The sequence below is a fragment of the Arvicanthis niloticus genome, chromosome 6 (genome assembly GCF_011762505.2).
Source record: "Arvicanthis niloticus isolate mArvNil1 chromosome 6, mArvNil1.pat.X, whole genome shotgun sequence".
Classification (NCBI taxonomy): Eukaryota; Metazoa; Chordata; class Mammalia; order Rodentia; family Muridae; genus Arvicanthis; species Arvicanthis niloticus.
In genome coordinates, this window is record NC_047663.1 from 49,366,252 (window position 1) to 49,384,448 (window position 18,197).

The 18,197-nt window shown below is 49.2% G+C and overlaps 1 protein-coding gene across 1 annotated transcript in view; it reads left to right on the forward strand.

Moving 5' to 3' along the window:
• Pitpnm3 (PITPNM family member 3) overlaps positions 1–18,197 on the forward strand; it is an 88,983-nt gene that overhangs the window by 36,318 nt on the left and 34,468 nt on the right. Inside the window, exon 4 of the mRNA XM_034506515.2 lies at positions 7,583–7,630. Within this exon, the coding sequence (XP_034362406.1) occupies positions 7,583–7,630 (48 nt within the window). The remainder of the gene's footprint in view (positions 1–7,582; positions 7,631–18,197) is intronic.

Here is an 18,197-nt window from a genome sequence, read left to right on the forward strand (position 1 = left end):
GATGCTGGTGGGGTTTCCCACCCTTGGTTCTGGCTCTTTGGTGTATTTGATTTTTATACACTGAGTGATCTTTTGAGTTCCTTGACAGCTTCTGCCATATTGCTAACTTCTTATGCTCAGGGCTCATATCTTCCAGAATCATTTATACTGATAGTCTTTGAGATATCCCCTAAGAGCTATTCATGCTCAGAGCTCTTTCCATTCCTAAACAATCATATCATCACGGATGGCAAGGAAGCAGTTGGTGCCTAGGTATCTCGGTCAATTTCTCTGCCTCTGGCTTTGCAAAAAGCACTGCTCCCCAGCTGTTCACTCCCTGGTTTATGTCCCCGCATCTAGATACATGGCTTCCGAAGAGTTGTCCCTGGGCCAATAGCATTAGCATCACTTGGGGACTTGTCAGAAATGTGAGGGAGGGAGTCCCACCGAGCCATATAGAGCCAGCCAAATTCTGGAAGAGCTTAGGAGCTGTTTTAACTAGTCCTCTAAGGGACCCTGCTGCTTGTTCAAACTTAAGAGTGATTAAGGCTTATGATACTGAGCTGGTTCTGGGGGATGCACCATTTCCCTCTCCCGCCTTGCTTCACTCACTGAGTTTGATATCTTTCTTGGCGCAGCTTTGGCTCTCCTCTCATGTTTAGCAATATTTGGCTTTGTGTTCCACTCTGTTTGTAGCTGCCTGTTAGCAGAGCTCTGACTGATGGAATCTGTCTATCTAGCACAACCTGCTGGCATGTGATTATTAGGGAAGGCTACAGGGTAGCTCTGCTCCCTGTTTATTCCGCCTGCGTGTTTCCAGCTTCTAAGGATGTCCTGTACTTCACCTGTCCATCTTTTCTCATGTATGGGGACGGTTGTCTTTGCTTGGCACACGCCGGGGTCAGGGAAGGCTTGTTGCACTGGCTCATCCACTGTGGATGTCTAACTTCTTGCAGAATTCCCTGGCTCTGGTGCTTCTTTTGAAGCCTGCCCTGTTCTTCAAGCTTCCTCCACATGCCTCAGTTCTTCCCCTGCAGACCTGAGCTCCGGTCCTGTTTCTGCTGAACTGGATTTCTGGGCATTTGGCCTTTGTAGTCACCTGAGGCTCCATACTGAGAAGGGGGCACAGTACATGTTATGCTCCACTGTAGCCATCTTGAATTCCTTAATGATTTTGAATAAAGGGCTGTAAGCTTCTATTTTGCCCTAGGCCCTGTCTGGAGCCATCCCTAGCTCCATCCTTCAGAATGCTCTGCCTTTTACTGTGTGTGTGTGTGTGTGTGTGTGTGTGTGTGTGTGTACTTATACAGTTTGGGTTTTCCGAGGACATTCCTTCTTATTTTCCATTGCTGTTGGAGATTCATGTGGAAGTAATTTATGTCCTTTGTAGAGGTTTGGGGCAGAGGATAAAGTCTGGGTCATGCAGTCAATTTACTGTCTTCATTTTCCACTATCGTGACGCTCCTAAAATAGAAGAGCAGTAACACAGTGCTGCTGCGGCAGAATGGAGCATAACGCCCCCACCTTGGCATGCATGACCATCTTGCTCCCCACGGTTGTCATTTCTCAGGGTTAGTGAGTTCTCTGTTACTACAGGGATTAAATATCCTTGGGCAGCTACCATGAAGGGCATTAAAAAGGGAGCATCAAGCTGTTGCTAAGGCCTGAGATACTGAGATCACACCAGACGTTCTAGGCATTTCTCCCCTTCTCCTCCAGCAGGGCTGGGGTTCTAGCTCAGTGGAGACAGGCAGGCTTGCTGATGCTTAGGTCCACTTGGAGCACCTCCCTGAGCATCTCTAGATCTCACTATTCTGGGCTCTTCCTCCAGGGACCTGCCCTGAGATCCCAGCCTCCCCCTGTCTCTCCTGCCCAGCACAGTTCATCTGCCCCTCACCTACCCATCTGAGCACAGTTGTGTCTTTCTGGCTTGCACGTTCCTTCCACGACCTGGCATACGAGGCCATCATGACCCCCCCAGAGCAGTCAGTCAGGTATCCAGACGTCCCCTCACTCACTCACATGATACATTGTGTCAGACCCCAGTGCTAGATAGTCTGCTAGATAATTTGGGAAGGGTCTCACATTTGATTGCTTGCTCATCCTCCAGCCCACTTGGGGATGTTACAGTTCACTTAACCAGCTGTTCTAACAAGATGGGGGCGAAGTAAAGAGGGGGCTCAGAGGACACAGAACCAGAGCAGAGACTCCAGAGGCTAAGGAAGCTTTTCTGGGATCAGGACAGAGCAAGGAGGACACACCAGGTGGAGGGAACAGGTGTAGAGGTGAGGATGAAGGTATGAGAAGCCAGGAGGTTTGGTAAGTACAGGGAGTCCATCTTATTTTCCTCCCTGTGTTTTTGAGATAGGGTCTCACTAGGTAGTTCAGCCTAGCTGTGAGCTGGAGACCCTCCTGCCTGGGTTTCTTGAGTGCTTAGATTACAGGCATGTCCACCATTCCTGGAGTTCATTCTCACTGAAGTTTGGGTTTGAGGAATGAAGATAAGGAATAAAAAGGGATGGAGGGGAGGTCGTCTTGGGGAGGAGGCAGGGAAAGAAGGCAGAAGCTGGAGGTCCTGTATGTAGGCTGAGGAATTAGGGGCTTTCTCAGAAATGACTCTTAGTCTTTGAAATGATCTAAGTGGGGTTGTGCTGAGCTAGTTTTGGCAGAGCTCATTATGAAAAAGCAACCTGGGGGACCAAAGGAGCACCCTAGGACCCAGTCACTGCGGGCCAGGGATTGTAGGTAGTGGACTTCACTAACCTGCAGCTCAGCAGTGCTCAGCATTTGGAGAAAAGCCTGCTTAGGAGGCACAGACAGGCTTTCCACGCCAGCCTCTTTATGAACTGAACTGAGTTGTCCTGAGCCTATTCCCAACGCCCAGAAACAGGAGAGTATGGGACACATAGGGGCTTCAGAATTCCCATGCCCTGGGATAACAGACAGAGAATTCCTAGAATCTTCTCCGGGTCTGAAACCCTCCCCAGCAGCCACCCAGTCTCCACTTGAATGCTAGGAGCAGCTTCTCCTGTTCAGTGTGTTTGCTGAAAGAGATTAGTTCATAGCTGCACACTTTGCTTCTCTTGCTGGAGGGAGCTTGCGGTTTTCTGGAAGATGGATGGAAAGAGGAAAACGATTACTTGGGAAGTCATTAGCAAGGGTTGGAAGTGTCTTCTTTCGGGGAGATGCTGTAGCCAAACTCCCCAGAACATATAAACTTGAGAAAGGCAAGATTCATGGGACTACAGCCTGGAGCATCAGTGCCCCCAGCTCCTAACTCCCAGCCCCCAGACTCCAACCCTGAGCCCTACCACGGCCTCTAACTGCAGCTCCCAGTCTGCAGCCTGCAGCCTGCAGCCAACTTTGCATAACTATCTTGCTTATTAGAGCTTCTGGCAGCTCCTGTGATAGAAGAAAGCTTAAGCTGAGGCAAACTGGTTGGGCCCAGGGGCCCTGGAAAGTTCCAGGCCAAGTGGGGTCTCATTTAGGCAACGCTGAGCCAGCTGCCCATTTGGTTAATGGCTTATGTCCTGGGAGCCTACTAATTAGGAAACTGGATTTTGAAGCTAAGATGATTCCTCTGTCACTAGTGGTAGCTCTGAGGGGGGATAAAGCTGGTCTGAACTGAGAGCAAGGCTGGTCTGCTGCTGTTGCTGCCTCCTCTGTATGAATCATTTATATTGTAGATAGCAAGCCCACCAACATGGTGACAGTTCTGTAATTCTAGGGCACTGGATAGTGGGGTGGCTGAGCAGGAGGATTTGAATTCCAGGCAAGCCTGGGCTACACGGTGAGACCACCTTTTCAAAAATCAAGGGATTGATCAGGTTGGAGGGACACAAGGTAGGGGAGGTGGCAGGAATAACCAGAATGCATTATTTAGATCTATAAAATAGCAAAGAATAAAGAAAAAACAAAATGACAACTACAGAAAGACTTGTTCTGGCCTCCCTCAGCATCCTCATCAGTCTCACCTGGTCCCTGGCTCAATCATCACCGTAGGGGAAGCTGAGTCTGCAGGAAACACTGGCCAGGCTCAACACCCTCTGCTAACAATCCCTTCTCTGCTCTCTCCCTCCCACCCTTAGCCTCTCCCTGAAGACTCTCCCCTCACCATCTGAGCCCTCCAGAGAAGCCATGACCTAGAGATCCCAAGAGGGAGAGACAGGGTAACGGGAGCAAGAAGTCCTCATCAGAACCAGGGTGCTCATGGCCAAGTGATGGGGCCCCACTGAGTCCCCATCTCCTTATCTATGAACGATCTGTTTTGCAGAGGTGGAAGCCACAGTCATTTCAGGTGTGGAGAGCACAGGGCAAGACATGAAGTACCTGCACTCCTAGATATCTAGCCTACTGAGTTTACATAGGAGTAGCCTTGACTGGCTGTGAGATCTCCTAGCTTGGCTTTGATTTCCTTCCTTAACATTTCCTTCTCCAAATCCAGGCACATCCTGTGCACCAGCATCTCAAGGTCATGGGCCTCCTGGCTTCCCTAACTCTATATCCCAGCTTCCTCAGCATCGAGAGTCTCAGATCCCTGGGCCACTTCTTCATTAGATAACCCTGCTGGTGAAAATTCTGCCCCAGCTCAAAGCTTTACTTGCTTTATGGTCAGGAAACAAGCACCGGGACCAGAAGTTCATAAAGGTGTGAAACTTCTGTGAACTGGTGTAAACCAAAATGGCCTCCCTTATCTGGTAGGTGTATAAGAAATGCCAGAGCATTTTTATTATGGGCTGAGCTGTGGTCAGTGCTCCAAAGAGTTCTTGGGTTGGGTTTTACTGTTCCCAGTTCTGAATTATTTCATTTCCTATTTTGTGTCTTGTGAGTGAAGTCTGATGGGTCACATGCCCCCGGCTGAGGCTTTGCTGCATATGGTCCTGCACTGAAACACCTCAAAGGGCTCCCAAGATGGGTGCTTGGCTTTCCTTCACCCCATCTGGCTATCCTGTCCCACATATTTCCTCCCTCCAACAGGAGCCTGGGCACAGGCAGGGAAGGGGAACCATGCTTCCATCTGCTGTGTTTCTCTAGGCTGGCAGTGTCACAGTGTATTCGGAGTGTAACTCAGAGGGAGCAAGCTATTACCCATCCTATCCAAAGAAGTAAGTGCTCCCTTCCTAGAGGGTGAGGACTCTTGTCAGTCCTGAATGGGAGCAGCAGGCACACGGGAGGGAGGGCGGGCGGGTGTATCACTCCACTCCCCAGCCCACTATGCAAAGTGGGTAGCAGAGGCTAGCAGTGGCGGATTTGGGGGATGGTAGGCTCCCAGGATGTGTGTTCTGAGCCAGGGGGTGAAGGTTGAGAGTCTCCAGAGTGAAGTTGGCACCTTTGGTGCTCTTGCTTTCTGGCACAGCCATTGCTGTTCCTTTTGCCTAGAACCCAGCTAACTATGTCACTGGTTCCTGAGTGCAATAGAAGCAAGCGGCAGGAGCTTTGGATGTGGAGATATTGAGAGTCGCTTTTGCACCGAAGCTTGGCTTTCTTACTTATTATATTCATACAAATGGGCTTCCTGCCCAGGGTCACCGCCCCCACATCCTGTCTCCCCTGGACTTGGCATGCCTTGAGCATGATGCTTCCTGACCACTTGAAACACCCAGTCTTTTTCTCTTCCTTTGGAAGAATCAATCATGGTTCTGCTGAAGGCTTCCAGGGGCTTCAGCTGAAAATGGTCTCCTGTTCCCCATCCATCATGGCTGACTGCATTCAGCACCGTGCTCCATGCAAAGGTTTTTCTTGCCCTTGTACACACTTTGCTTTTCCTCTCTGTGTCACCCACAGCCCTTGGCACCATGAGTGGAGAACAGAATGTGTGCTTGGAATGTGTGACCTCATTTCTGTGTTAGGGAAAGTGACTTCACCCAGATGCACCTACACTCCTTGGCCTTAGGTGATATATGAGTGGTGCCTGACATTAGTGTCTGATGCTAGGTCTTCCTTGGTTTCTGTTTGAATATGGGTTACGGTTACTCTCATTCCTCTGACACAGTTTGTGGCCATCTCATCATGCTGGGTGACGGCCACTCCATGAAAGCCCAGACCTTTCTTCTTCAACTGGACTCTTATAGGACACAAACTCTGTCCTGTGTCCAATAAGTATTGTAGCATTGGCTCTAGGGAGTACTGTGAGCCACCACCACCCCCAACATTAGCCATTGGCTCTGTCCATCTGGCTCCACCTGTGTCATGATGAGGACAAGAGACACGATCACGAGCTAGTTGTCACAAGCAAATCAGTAAATAAAACACTAAGGGTAAACTGGACACGGCGACACACACCTTTGATCTCAGCTTGAGGGAGGCTAAGGGCAGGCAGATTTCTGAGTCCAAGCCCAGCCTGATCTGCATAGAGTTCCAGGCTAGACAGGGCTACACAGTGAGACCCTGTGTCAAATATAAACAACAACAACAGCAACAACAACAAGAAGGGTGACCCTCATGAATCGAGTGTGGGTTAGCTGCCTGCTTGTGCTCTAAAAACACCAAGTACTCATTGCAAAAAGGACCCTCTGAGCAAGGTACTGGGGCAGCCCTCAATTCTAGAAGTCTGTGACATAGAGGCTGTGTAATTGGCTCCCATGGACACAGCAAGTGAAAGACAGTAGGTGTCTATCCATCCAGCTTTCAGTATCCAAAGGGTCTCAAGAGAGCATTGAGTCCATAGTATTTTATAGGAAAGAAGCCCAGAAAGGAAAAGGGAGGTACATTGGGTCACACAGTGGGTTGGTGTGAACCAAGTCCTAGCCTCAGACCCCAGCTGGATGCTCTTTCCATTCATAGACCCCATTAAGGAGGTTATAGACCCTTCTGAGGAGGAGGGAAGCAGAGACTTGGATCCAGGTGACATGAAACATAGAGGAGGGTATGACAGGCAGAGGGCTGTGGAAACAGGGGCTCTGAGAATGGTGTCTTGGATCACAAATGTAGAGTCAGACACATTTGGAAAAGGAGTCACAGCAGGCCCTAGAGGACTGGCTATGAAGACAGAGGCATTTCCTGGACAGCAGTGCCCTGGAGGGGGTGTCCCACAGTGCTTGGGCACTTGCTTAGAGAACCAACGTTGCTTCAGATGCATTTTTGGAGGGTAGGGAGCAACTCAGAATTACTTGGGAATTCCTAGTCATGGAGAATGTGAAGTGTCTGGGAAGTTTCCACAGAAGCTATAGGCAGCAGGGTGCACAGGTCACAGAGAAGTCTGGTTGGAGAGAGGTTTAACTACTGTTGCCTAAACACAGTGCCCAGCTCAGACTCTGATAAGACAGTGTGATGGGAAAGGGGGGCAGCATCTAGCAGCTGCTTTATAAGCTAGGAGAGGAGAGGAGCCAGCAAAGATAACCTTGGAAAAGCTAAGGTCAAGGGCATAACCAAGGAGCTAGCCAGCACTCAGCAATGGCATCCTGTGGGGGTACAGGGCTGGGTCACACACAAGGGTTAAACACTAACTCTGAGGTGGGTAGGGCAGGGTGGGAAACTTGGGTGGTGTGTCTGCCACCCTCAGCTCAGGAGGGGTAGTGGCAACTGCCAGCAGCTCCTCAGGGGAGTGCAGGGTAGGTGCAGCAGAGCAGTGACCCAGCTGCTTATGTCCTTTTTGTTTCCACAGGAGAAGGGGCCACGGCGTGCACATCCAGCATCTTACAGGAGAAGCAGCGTGAGTTATACCCGGTCATACAGAGGCCTTGCCTTTCCTCCCATTGGATGAATGGTGGCCCTGGGCCTAGTCCCCTCTGAGGCTTAGAGCTCCAAGGGTGGAAGGGGCTATCCCATCTTATTCCTGGGTGGAAACAGAAAGCCTGGGTCCACTCAGCATGGGTTCAGCAGCTCTCCTGAGACCCCAGGTTTTTAGGCCATCTTTGCTGGGACATTCTGATGTCGCAGCTAGAGCTAGGGCATGAGGCTGATGGCCCTGCTAGGGGATGGGGCAGAGCAGGCAGGACCACTAAAAGTTTGGTGACTGTCCTCTTCACAGGGATGGGGGGGGTACTGGGAAGGCAGCCTTCTTGAGCCTTTCTGGGCATTGACATTTGTATGCCAACTTCCAGCAGTCATGGCTGGCCCTGTGCTGCCCAAGATCAAAGCAAATGAGGTCATTCAAGGAAGTGTTCCAGAACATGGTTCCTTGTAAATATATGTTTTACTTTCCAGATATTGTCATTGTATGTGAGAGTGTGGACAATTGTGAGGTCAGAGAACATCCTTTGGGAGTTGGTTCTCACCTTCCATCATGGGTTCTGGGTTCAGGCTTGCATGGCAAGTGCCTCTACCACTGAGTCATCTCACCAGCCCTGCACATGCTGGTCCTCATAGTCCCCTCCCAGAATGACTGGCTCTGCATTCAGGCTCCTGGGATTGACTTTGGGGTTTCCTGTGTCACATCAGCCTCTCTTGACTTCTGCCAGTTTTCTTAGAAAGATGGGTATGATTGGATCTACTAAGGTCATACCAGCATGCTGGCCACATGTCCTGTGAACATACCAGGTGGACTTGGTAGGCAGCACCTGTGCCAAGTCTTATCTTTACTATGGGCAATGTTGACTTCCATATGAGGCTAGGTTTGGGGCAAGGGTTCAGAACTCCCCTCATTTCCTGCCTGCTGTTCTGCTTGTGGCTATAGCTTTGGGGAGGCTCAACCCATTTTGCTTCCTAGCTCCCCAGGCCCCAACTTGAAGCCTTCTTTCAAGCACTTCCCTTCTCTGTTGAGCTTCTGTGGAGGATGTACAAACACCAGCATCCACAACAACTCTGTGGTCTAGGCCTTCAGCACAGCTTCCCTGGTGCTCAATGTCACAACGCACAGACAAAGGCATTACTGCTCAGAAGGGCTGGTGATCATGAGTTCCTCTGTCACGATCAACCTCCTGGGTACTGACAAAGAGAAAGGACAGGGTGCCCGGAAAGAGGGGCAGACAAATTTGTACCTGCAGGTTCTTAATTTTTAGAGGTGACAAAGTGGTGACACAGAGACTCAGGCCATTCATGAAAAGAATTGCTTACAGAATTTGCAAAAGCTGGGCCATTACACTTGGAAGCAGGAAGAGAGAGGGGCTCTGACCCTGGCAGCAGCTGTGCGTGTGTTTTGGGTGGAAGGTCTTTGGCAAAGGAGGGCAGGGGAACAGCTTGGGACAAGTGGTTTGAATAATGGCAGGGTTTTCACTCTGTTGGTCCCTAGTTACCTGGCACTTGGCCTGGTTCCCTCAGGGTAGAGGAAGACAGGCTTGGTGGGTGAGTGTTAGCTACAGTAGGTATCTGGGTGTGGATTGGGCTGTGGCTGGCTGGTTTTGAAAGGCATATTCATGGGCAAGTTTGGTCTCTGTTTGAATTAGCCCATGTATGTCTGCCAGCTTCTCACTGACCAGGAAGTCTCCAATATACTGAACTGCTAAGAAGTTAAAAAGACAAACAAACAAACAAACAAACAAAAAACCCAACCCAAACCAAACAACAAACATGGAGGGTGGCAAACCCCCCCCCCAAAAAAAAAAAACCCAAAACACAGAGGGTAGGAAGAGCCTGGATTAGCTGTGCTGGGATTTCTTTTTTTTTTTTTTTTTTTTTTTGTAAAATTTATTTTAGAGACAGAGTCTCACTGTGTAGCCTGAGCTGGCCTCAAACTTTTGACAACCCTTCTGTCTCAGCTTCCTAAGTGCCAGGAGCACAAGCATGCACCATTATGACTTGCTGCTGCGAGGCCTTTAGCAATAGCGAGGAGATGAAAGCTAGCCACCTGCAACAGCCTTTGTCACCCAGAGGCAGGTCACAGCTCCTTTCCCCACAGCTCTCACATACACAATTGAATTGACAGAATGCTTAGTGTCTCCCGAGCCTCCCTGGGAAAAAAATTGCATTTCAATAGCAGCAAAGTCTTTTTTTATTTCGTGGTTATAGATTTTGGTCAGAATTATATTGCTGAAAGTGGTTACTGTAGCCTGCTCCTTGAGGATATTTTTTATGAAGGAAAAAAATATCAGTTGATGTTAAGAAGAATCTTAGAGCCGTAAAATCTGTGTCTTGGAGGTTGCCTGTGCTGATGCTACCCAAGTTGAAACCCAGTATGTTTGGCAGGGAGGAAAACTTACACTGTAACCTCGTTTTCTATGACGGCAAAAGTCTTTAAGCTGAGAGTAATGCTTTTCACATAGCTCTATAATTATGTCCTGCCTACAATTTCAGACATTAAAATCATTTTTCTTTTATGAAGTGGTGGTAGTAATTGGTGGTAATGTGTTTGTTTATTTTTAAATCCTAAATGGGCAAAATAAACATTAATGACCTGAATTTAAAAAGGCGATACCCACGGCTTATGTTTAGAATGTGTTTTTCCAGTGGGTATTTTAAAACTCTGAAAATAAGATATTAGTCTGGGTGAGGAATCAGATCCTTGCCACCAGGGAGTGGCACAGTGATGTCTGGGCTTTAAAGGGAGAATGTGTTACATTTGGAAAGATGGCCGAACTCTCTGCTTTCTAGGTCGGCTGAGGGTATCAGAGGCTGTATAACCGATACACAAAGGTCTTACAGTTCTCAGTTATACCTTGAATTTGTATAAGCCTGGAACCTCTGGGCCAGATATGAGGGTGCATCTTGTGGAGCTCAGTTGCATTGATTTTCTGCTTATCCTATGGCTGCCTGGTTCACCATCATGGAAACAGTGTTTCCCCCCTGTTATGGTTGAGATATGAGGTACTCCCTGCCCTAGCCCCACTCCCTGGCCATGGGATCACAAGAAGAAGGCTTGAAGGGTCAAACCACTGAGAAGTGATAGATTCATAATTTGATGTTGTCACTGGGAGGTGGCAGCAATTACCGGAGTCATTTTCTCAGGGGTTATATCTTATCTCTAGCTCCTTGTTCTGCCTCTACTTCCTGGCCACCTTGAGGCAAACTTTGTGACTTCATGTTTTTCCGCCATCTTCTACCACATCACAGACATACCTGACCCCCAATACACCCTTACACCTTTACATTGTTTTTCTTTGACATTTGGTCACAACGATAAAACGCTAACTAATGGGCAGGAGGTTACCCAGTCTTATGTCTAGCAGCTCTGGGATTTATGTGCTCAGGACTCCCTGATCCTTGGTGTCTTCCACACCGCTCTGCATGTGTGTGCCTGGAAGCCCAAGACCACTTGTGCTGTTTAGAACCAGGTGGGAAGAAACTGGGGAATGCTCAGGTGTGAGGACAGGGTGGGGACATGGACCGGGGAGCAGGTGGCATAGGCCATTTCTTCCAGCTTGCCTTGCAATAATGACCAGGACTGGGGCCCAGCCCTTTCTTCTGTTGGCACATGGAGTCCCTGTGGGTCTGTTATTCTGGGTGTTTCTGCTGCCGCCTCTTTGTTCCCTGGTTTCCTTTGTTCATATCTCTTTGTGTTTCTGCCTTTCAGTGCCTGGTGACAACAGGGACATTTTCAGATACTTCCCATGTGCCTGAGTGAGCCTTCCCCTGGTCCTTTGGGCCCTGAAAGACCAAAGCTCACTGCTCTGCTCTTCCCTTTAGAAAGAAAAGTACCATTCTCCACAAATCCGAAGTCCAAACCTAGGCTCCTTCTAGACATCACCCCTACCATCTCACCACCACCACCATGCCAAATTGGCCCCCAGGGCAGCAAATCACCTCCAGCAGAACTCAAGCTCACCTCCATCTCTTGGTTCCAATCCCTCATCTAAAGGAAGACTAGCCTTCTCTTGCCTAACCCACCCTGGCTTCCCATGCAGGCCTCCATGGCTCCAGTGTTTTCCACTCCTGTCCTTAGGAGTGGCAGAGAGGTCTTTGTAGGAAATCTGGTCCTTCTAACCCTGCCTGTCTCTCTCACTTGCTGCCCGGTGCTTCCTGTCCCCTGTCTGTCCTGTCCCCTTCCATCAGTGTGTCTCTGCTGTGGCAATTTGAATGTTAATTGTGTGAGTGCATGCAAACCCCTGTCCTTTCTAGAGAATGATCTCTGGTAGCACATGCTTCTCACAGAAAAGTGGACAAGCCTGAGATGCCACCCATCCCAGCATCCCAGAGGAAGAGCAGGTGCACCCTCCTTCCTGGCAGACAGTAGGAAGGAGGCAGGTCCCTGGGGACCCTCTCCTCACTTCTTCCTCTATGGCTGCAGAGACTGGATATCATGCTACATGTAGAGTTGTTCTGTCCTTGCCATGGACTTTCTGCATTGTCTATAGGGTGGGGAGTCCACTGCCTCTACTCACACCGCACACAAGTGTCCCCAAAGGCCTCCTCTGTCCCTCTGACTCAGCAGCTTCTTGGTGTGGTGGAAACTGCCCAGGCTTTGCCCTCTGATACCCATTAAATCTGGAGCGTGGAAGGGTTGACACCGTGATTTCAGGATCACAAGGTGAAAACAAAGATGGGCAGGAGCCGATGACTTCTGAGGAAGGCAGTCATTCTGCCCACTCCGCTCAGAGGTTATCCATGCCTGGCCAATTTGGGTCCAAGTTCCCTCCTTTCCCACAGCTTCTCCTTCCCAGGCACCCCGGGTACCTGGGGGAGTGCTCTGTCCATCCTGTCGTACAGCTACTTTCTGAAGGAAGTCTCATCACCACCTGTCAACCCCTAACCCCACAACCCCATCCCCAATCTCTTTAGGTTCAGACTGTTCATAGGAAAGGGACATGTGAGGACATCTGGACTTCCTCTACCTCAAAAAAGTTTCCCTACTGTGGGCCTCAGAGTCAGGCCTAGCCCACATGGCTTACAACAGGAACTTGACACATGCTGGCAGTCAACTGGTTTTCCCAAGGGCCAGGGCAGTGGGACAGCTCTCCACAGCCATGTTTTCAGATCAGAGTGTGGTGCTTCCTCTAACTCCCTCTAGTTCCTGGACTAGAACCTGGCAGTGACCAATGCTAAGCTCCAGATTTCAGGCCCCAGACTGACTCTGTGTCTCCATTTATACCCTATCTTCCCTCAGAGCCTGACATATCCAGGGCCTGAGTCCAGACTCCAGGCCCTGGCTCTAGTCTGAACTTGGATCCTCAGTTCAGATGTTGAGGGCAGCTTGGCAACACCCTCTCCACTGGACAAGGTTGATGTCATACCCCATTGCCTAGGCCTCCTTTCCTACAAGCCCTCAGATCTTAGTCCATTTGGGATGACCCCCCCAGTCATGGTGTACAAAGCCCCTTTCCCACAGCTGGCCTTCCCCTCCTCCGCCTGGTAACTGCTATCTTTTCCTGGCCTGTGTGGGCAGCTTGCTGAGCACAGCTGCAGACAGGCTATATTTAGCCGGCTTTAATGAGCTCAGGGTGGCAGACGTCCGCCTTGGGAGCACTTTTTTCTTGCATGTGTGCGTATGTTTGGGCCTGGCATGCTTCCTTCCTTTGTGCTCACGCATGAATTTGCTCCCCCTACCCCTGCGGCTGTGTGCACTAGCATGTGGCAGTGCGCTGGCTAGCATGTGCCATGCGAACAGATGCAGTTCTCTCTGCCCGGCGTCTCGGCTGTGGAGTGGTTGTGCGCAGTTCTGACGCTGTGCTGCAGAATGGGAGCACATCATTAGTCTGTTGGCTTGTTTGTTGAAGAATATTTAATGAATACCTTTATTATCCAGGGCTGTGGTAGTCTCTGGGGATAAAACAGAGCAGAGCCAAATGAACACAGTCTATCTCCTAAGGGTTTTATAGTCTGGGAGCTGGAGGAGAGAGTCCTCAAATAACTATAAAATTACAATTGTGGGCTGAAGAGATGGCTCAGCAGATAATGGTGCTTGCTGCCAAGGCTGACAACCTAAATTTTATCCCTAGAACGAACACTGTAGGAGAGAATCAGTTCCCACAAGTTGTCTTCTGTTCCCCACATGTGTGCCACAGCACACGAGTGCTGATACTTACCTTCTTGTGCACGTGAGCACACACACACACACACACACACACACACACACACACACACACAAATTGAAAGGAATTTTGGGCTACAGAGTTGGCTCAGCAGTTAAGAGGACTGGCTTCTCCTTCAGAGGACCCACGTTCAATGTTCAGAACTCACACGGCAGCTAACAACCATCTCTAACCCAGGGCATCCAGAACCCTCTTGTGGCCTCCACAGGCCAGGCACCACACATGCAGTAGTACACAGACACATATGCAGGCTCAACACCTATACACATAAAACAAAAATTAAAAAAAACTTAGACAATTGTAAAGGTTTGTTCCAGGAAAGAGAGCTATGCTGCTTTGTCTGTGTGTGTGTGTGGGGGGGGGGGACGATGAGACACCCCCACCTCAAGGAAGAAAGAAAATGGCTGTTTCTATAAAAAATTTGTGTACACGGGCAGTATAAAAAAGTCCAGGTTCAGAAAGTGGAGGGGCAAAGGCCCCGTGGTGAGAGGGAAAAGGGGATGTTTGTCAACTGAAAGGCAGAAATGGCTGAGTTTGGAAGGAAAGAGGAAACAAGGGCAGAGGTGGAGTGGAGGCTCTGGACAGACTATGGTTGTCAAAGAACTGTGAAGGCAGAGCAAAGCCTTGCCTGGAGGTGAGCTCCCGGAGCTGTAGGCTCCCAGAGCTGTAGAATGTAGCCTGGGACTCAGTCAGAGGTCCTGCAGAGGGAAGGCTCATAAGTCATATGGCAGGAGGACAGCCTGCAAGGGACCCGATGCACAGCTGGCCAAGATGGCACCTTTGGCAGCAGCTTCATGGAGTGCATGGCATAGGGGAGACCTCCTCTTCCCAGTTTCCCCATAGTGTCTCTCATGGCTTAACTTTACCGGAAGCCATGGAGCCTCCGCGTCTTCAGGGACAGGGCCAAGGGTGTGTAGCCAGCAGGAGGGGTCAATGGAGACCACTCGGTGCAGACCACTGATTTGATATGGAGGAACCGCATCCTGTTTTTCTGAAAGCCAGTGTGACTTTGACCTTGTGTTCCCACCTGGCTGAGCAGATGAAGGATCCCTCTCTGTGAGTGCACAGCTGTCTACCCGAATTTTCCTGTCACTGTTCCTGAGACTCTACATCTCACCCCACGCTGGTTGGACTGTGCAACCCTGTGCTGTGCACATATGGGCAGGATCCTGTGCCCACACGGGAGGGTATAGTGACCTTTAACCCACTCCCTAGCCTCCCACTCGTTTCCCTCTATGGCTCCCTGTGGATTCCTGGGACTCAAGGGAGCCAGGCCTTGTGAGCTCCCCTCCCTCATGGGATTGTGAAAGGCTCGGCCTCTGTCCTCCACTCCACTAGAGTGGTGAGGTGGGAACCTTTCTTTTTTTTAATTTGAAAGGTTCTCTCGTGTCTTCAAATCCTCTTTTCCTGGTAACAAAGGAAAAACAAGAGCCAGAAAGCTTTGCCACAAACCTCGAGGCAAGGAGTTGGAGCAGGCGGAAAATATAAAGTCAGATCTCAGAAAGAAAAAAAAAATCACCTTGTTACATGCACTTTAAAAATATTCTTAGTTTTGATCTGTGTTTTTTTTTTTTTTTTTTTTTTTTTTTTTTTTTTTTTTTTTTTTTTTTTTTTTTTTTTTTTGAGTAGGCCGTGCATGAACAAGGTAAAAGTCTCAAAAGGCATGAACGATGACGCACGTACCTCCCTCTTCCCGCTCCGTGCCCGGCTCAGCTCACCCAGCTCCTCTTCCCAGACCTGGAGAGGATGACGAGTGTCTCATGTCCCACTCCAGACTCTGCAAACATGAACATATCCATAAATATTCACTTCCATATATATTTTTATATATACCCCACACAGATGGGAGCGCTCCGTGTGCGTTTTCCCTCTTGCCTTCTGTGGGATAATATACCACGATTCTCTTCCTGTCTCCAAACAGCTACAATGCTCAGGTTAATTGCGCTTGGCCTTGAGTGTGTGCTAGATCTCTGTGATGCAATTTATTTAGCCTGCCCCCTATAGGTTGCCTCTTACCACTCAGTAAACAGCATGGCTGTGGTTGATTGGGTCCCTGCAACATGTCCATCACATGCACTTGGCCTTGCTGGGTCATGAGCATTTTGTAGTTGTGATGGCACTACCAGATGTCCCTCCAGAGAGGTTGTATTGGTTTTTACTCTCACAGCAAGGAATAAAGAAAACCTGTTCTCTCACAGGGTATTGATAGTGGCTTATCCAAGAAACACAAGCAAGGGATTATGGGTGATCCCAGTAAACTTTAGGGTTCTCAGCACCTTTTTGTGGGTGAGAGTCATTTCCTGTCCCTTGGCTGGGAGCCACTGAGATTGGAAAGGATGACTGAAAGGGGGTTTGGGGCTGGATGAGGTGGCTGCATTCTCTTGTGAGAGTGTGGACTTCCCGGTATGCAAGCTTAGGATGACTACACAGGGAATAGTCAGGCCCTACTGTCCCAGCAGGTTCCTATACTCAAAGACAGGGGCTGCCTGCCCTCCCTCCCAGCCCTGGTTCTTTGTGAGAGGATAGGACTGTGGAGGAGGAGGCATTTGAAGACTGAAGAGATCACTCCTTTCTATTCACTTCCTCATTTTAGAAAGAACAATCCCAGGCCTGACCTGAGGCCTGGGTTCAAATCCTTGTGTGTATCAGTTACCTGTCCTCAGTACTGGGACAAAATATCTGTCAGGAACTTACAGGAGAAAATGACAGTGTTGTTGTTTGACTTGGTTTCAGTTCATGTGTAGAAGGCCTGGCCACGAAGGCCTTGACCTTAGAGGCTGATATCTGCCATCTAGACCCCAGGTCCACAACCTCCCCCAAACGATACCACCAGCTAGAGACAAACAGAAGCCAATGGGGAGCATTCTACATTCAAGCCTCCTACTTCCATTAGGAGAAAGGTTTCTTTAACCCTTCTGAGTCTCAGTTATCTCTGTGAGATGTTCAGAAAACCATAAAGATTACCCTACATACAGGGTGATGACTGGGCACTTAAGACACAGGGGAAGGGACCTGTGTTCAGTATGGAGGGCTCAGTGGGAACACCAGGTTGGGGTTGTCACACTATTCTGGCCATCTCACCAGCCTTGGTTCAAGATGGTGGTTTTCTGGCCCTGACATGGGTTTCCTTAGCCGAGTTATTTCTCCAAGATGCTCCCATGCTCATTTAGAGTGACCAACAGTATGTTCTGAAGAGGGTCTTACTAGGGCCCAGACCCTAATAAGGGTCAAGGGCCAAGCTTTTATCTGGCTAGTTTCTCTTTAAAGACACTGGTTCACTGAAGACCTCTACCTGTTAGCTAAGCAAAATCAGGTGGGTGCAATTTGATTTTGACTTTGAGAAGGTTAATGAGACACAGGAGGAATCTCAGTTTCTAGATCCTCCTAACCCTGGGTGAAAATTCCATTCCAGCACCCCTACCAAGTGGATATTGCATAACCTGCTTGCATAACCTGGGTGAAGGCGAGCTCCCTGCCTGCAGGCCAGCACAGGCCACTGTGGACACGACAGCCGTAAACGCTTCCCAAGTAGGCACAAGCCGGAGATACTCAATCCACCATGACATGCTGCTGTACTCCCTTGTTCTGCCCTGTACTCCCTTGGCTCAAACATGGCTCAGCATGCATCTGTAACTGGATCTGCATCGTGAGTCTGCAGTGTAGATCTGTTCTGTAGATCTTCACTGTGGATCTGTGGTGTGGAACTACAGTGTATATTTACTGAGTGATCTGTAGGGTAGATCTCTGGAGTGGGGCTGTGGTATGGACCTCTGGTGTGGATCTGCAGGGTGTATCCATAGGGTAAGGAGATCTGTGATGGGGAATCTATGGCGTGAGTCTGTATGTACATCAGCTGCACTAATTCCTGTTGAGAATCTGCTATATGAACCAGCATGGCTTCTATAGCATGGGTCTGCAGAGAGGATCTTCAGTGTGGATTCTGCAGCCTGGGCATGCAGTGTGTATCTGCAGGTCCACTTGGGTCTACTTTTTTCTGGGCTTGACCCTACCCTTTCTACAATCATCAGGCTCTAGGTAGGTCCTCAATGTGGCCTGAAGTCCTCATTTTGAACTGTAATTCTGGCTTGGACAATCTCATTTTGCAGCCCTGCATTATGTGACTAGACCTGGTTTACATGCCTACATAAGTTTTAGACATGTGACTTTGACTTGGTCACATGACTTGGTTTTGCTCACATGATCCTCCAAGCTTGGAATCTTTGTAGCCTTGTGCTGGGTTTGTTCAGGTGTTTTCTGCCCTGACCCGAGTGGGATGATGAGCAGCAAAGTGGAAGTCAGAAAGGGATACTGAGTTATGTGTTAAAAATCAAATACAAGATTTAAGCTTGTTACCAGCTTGTAAACGCAATAACACAC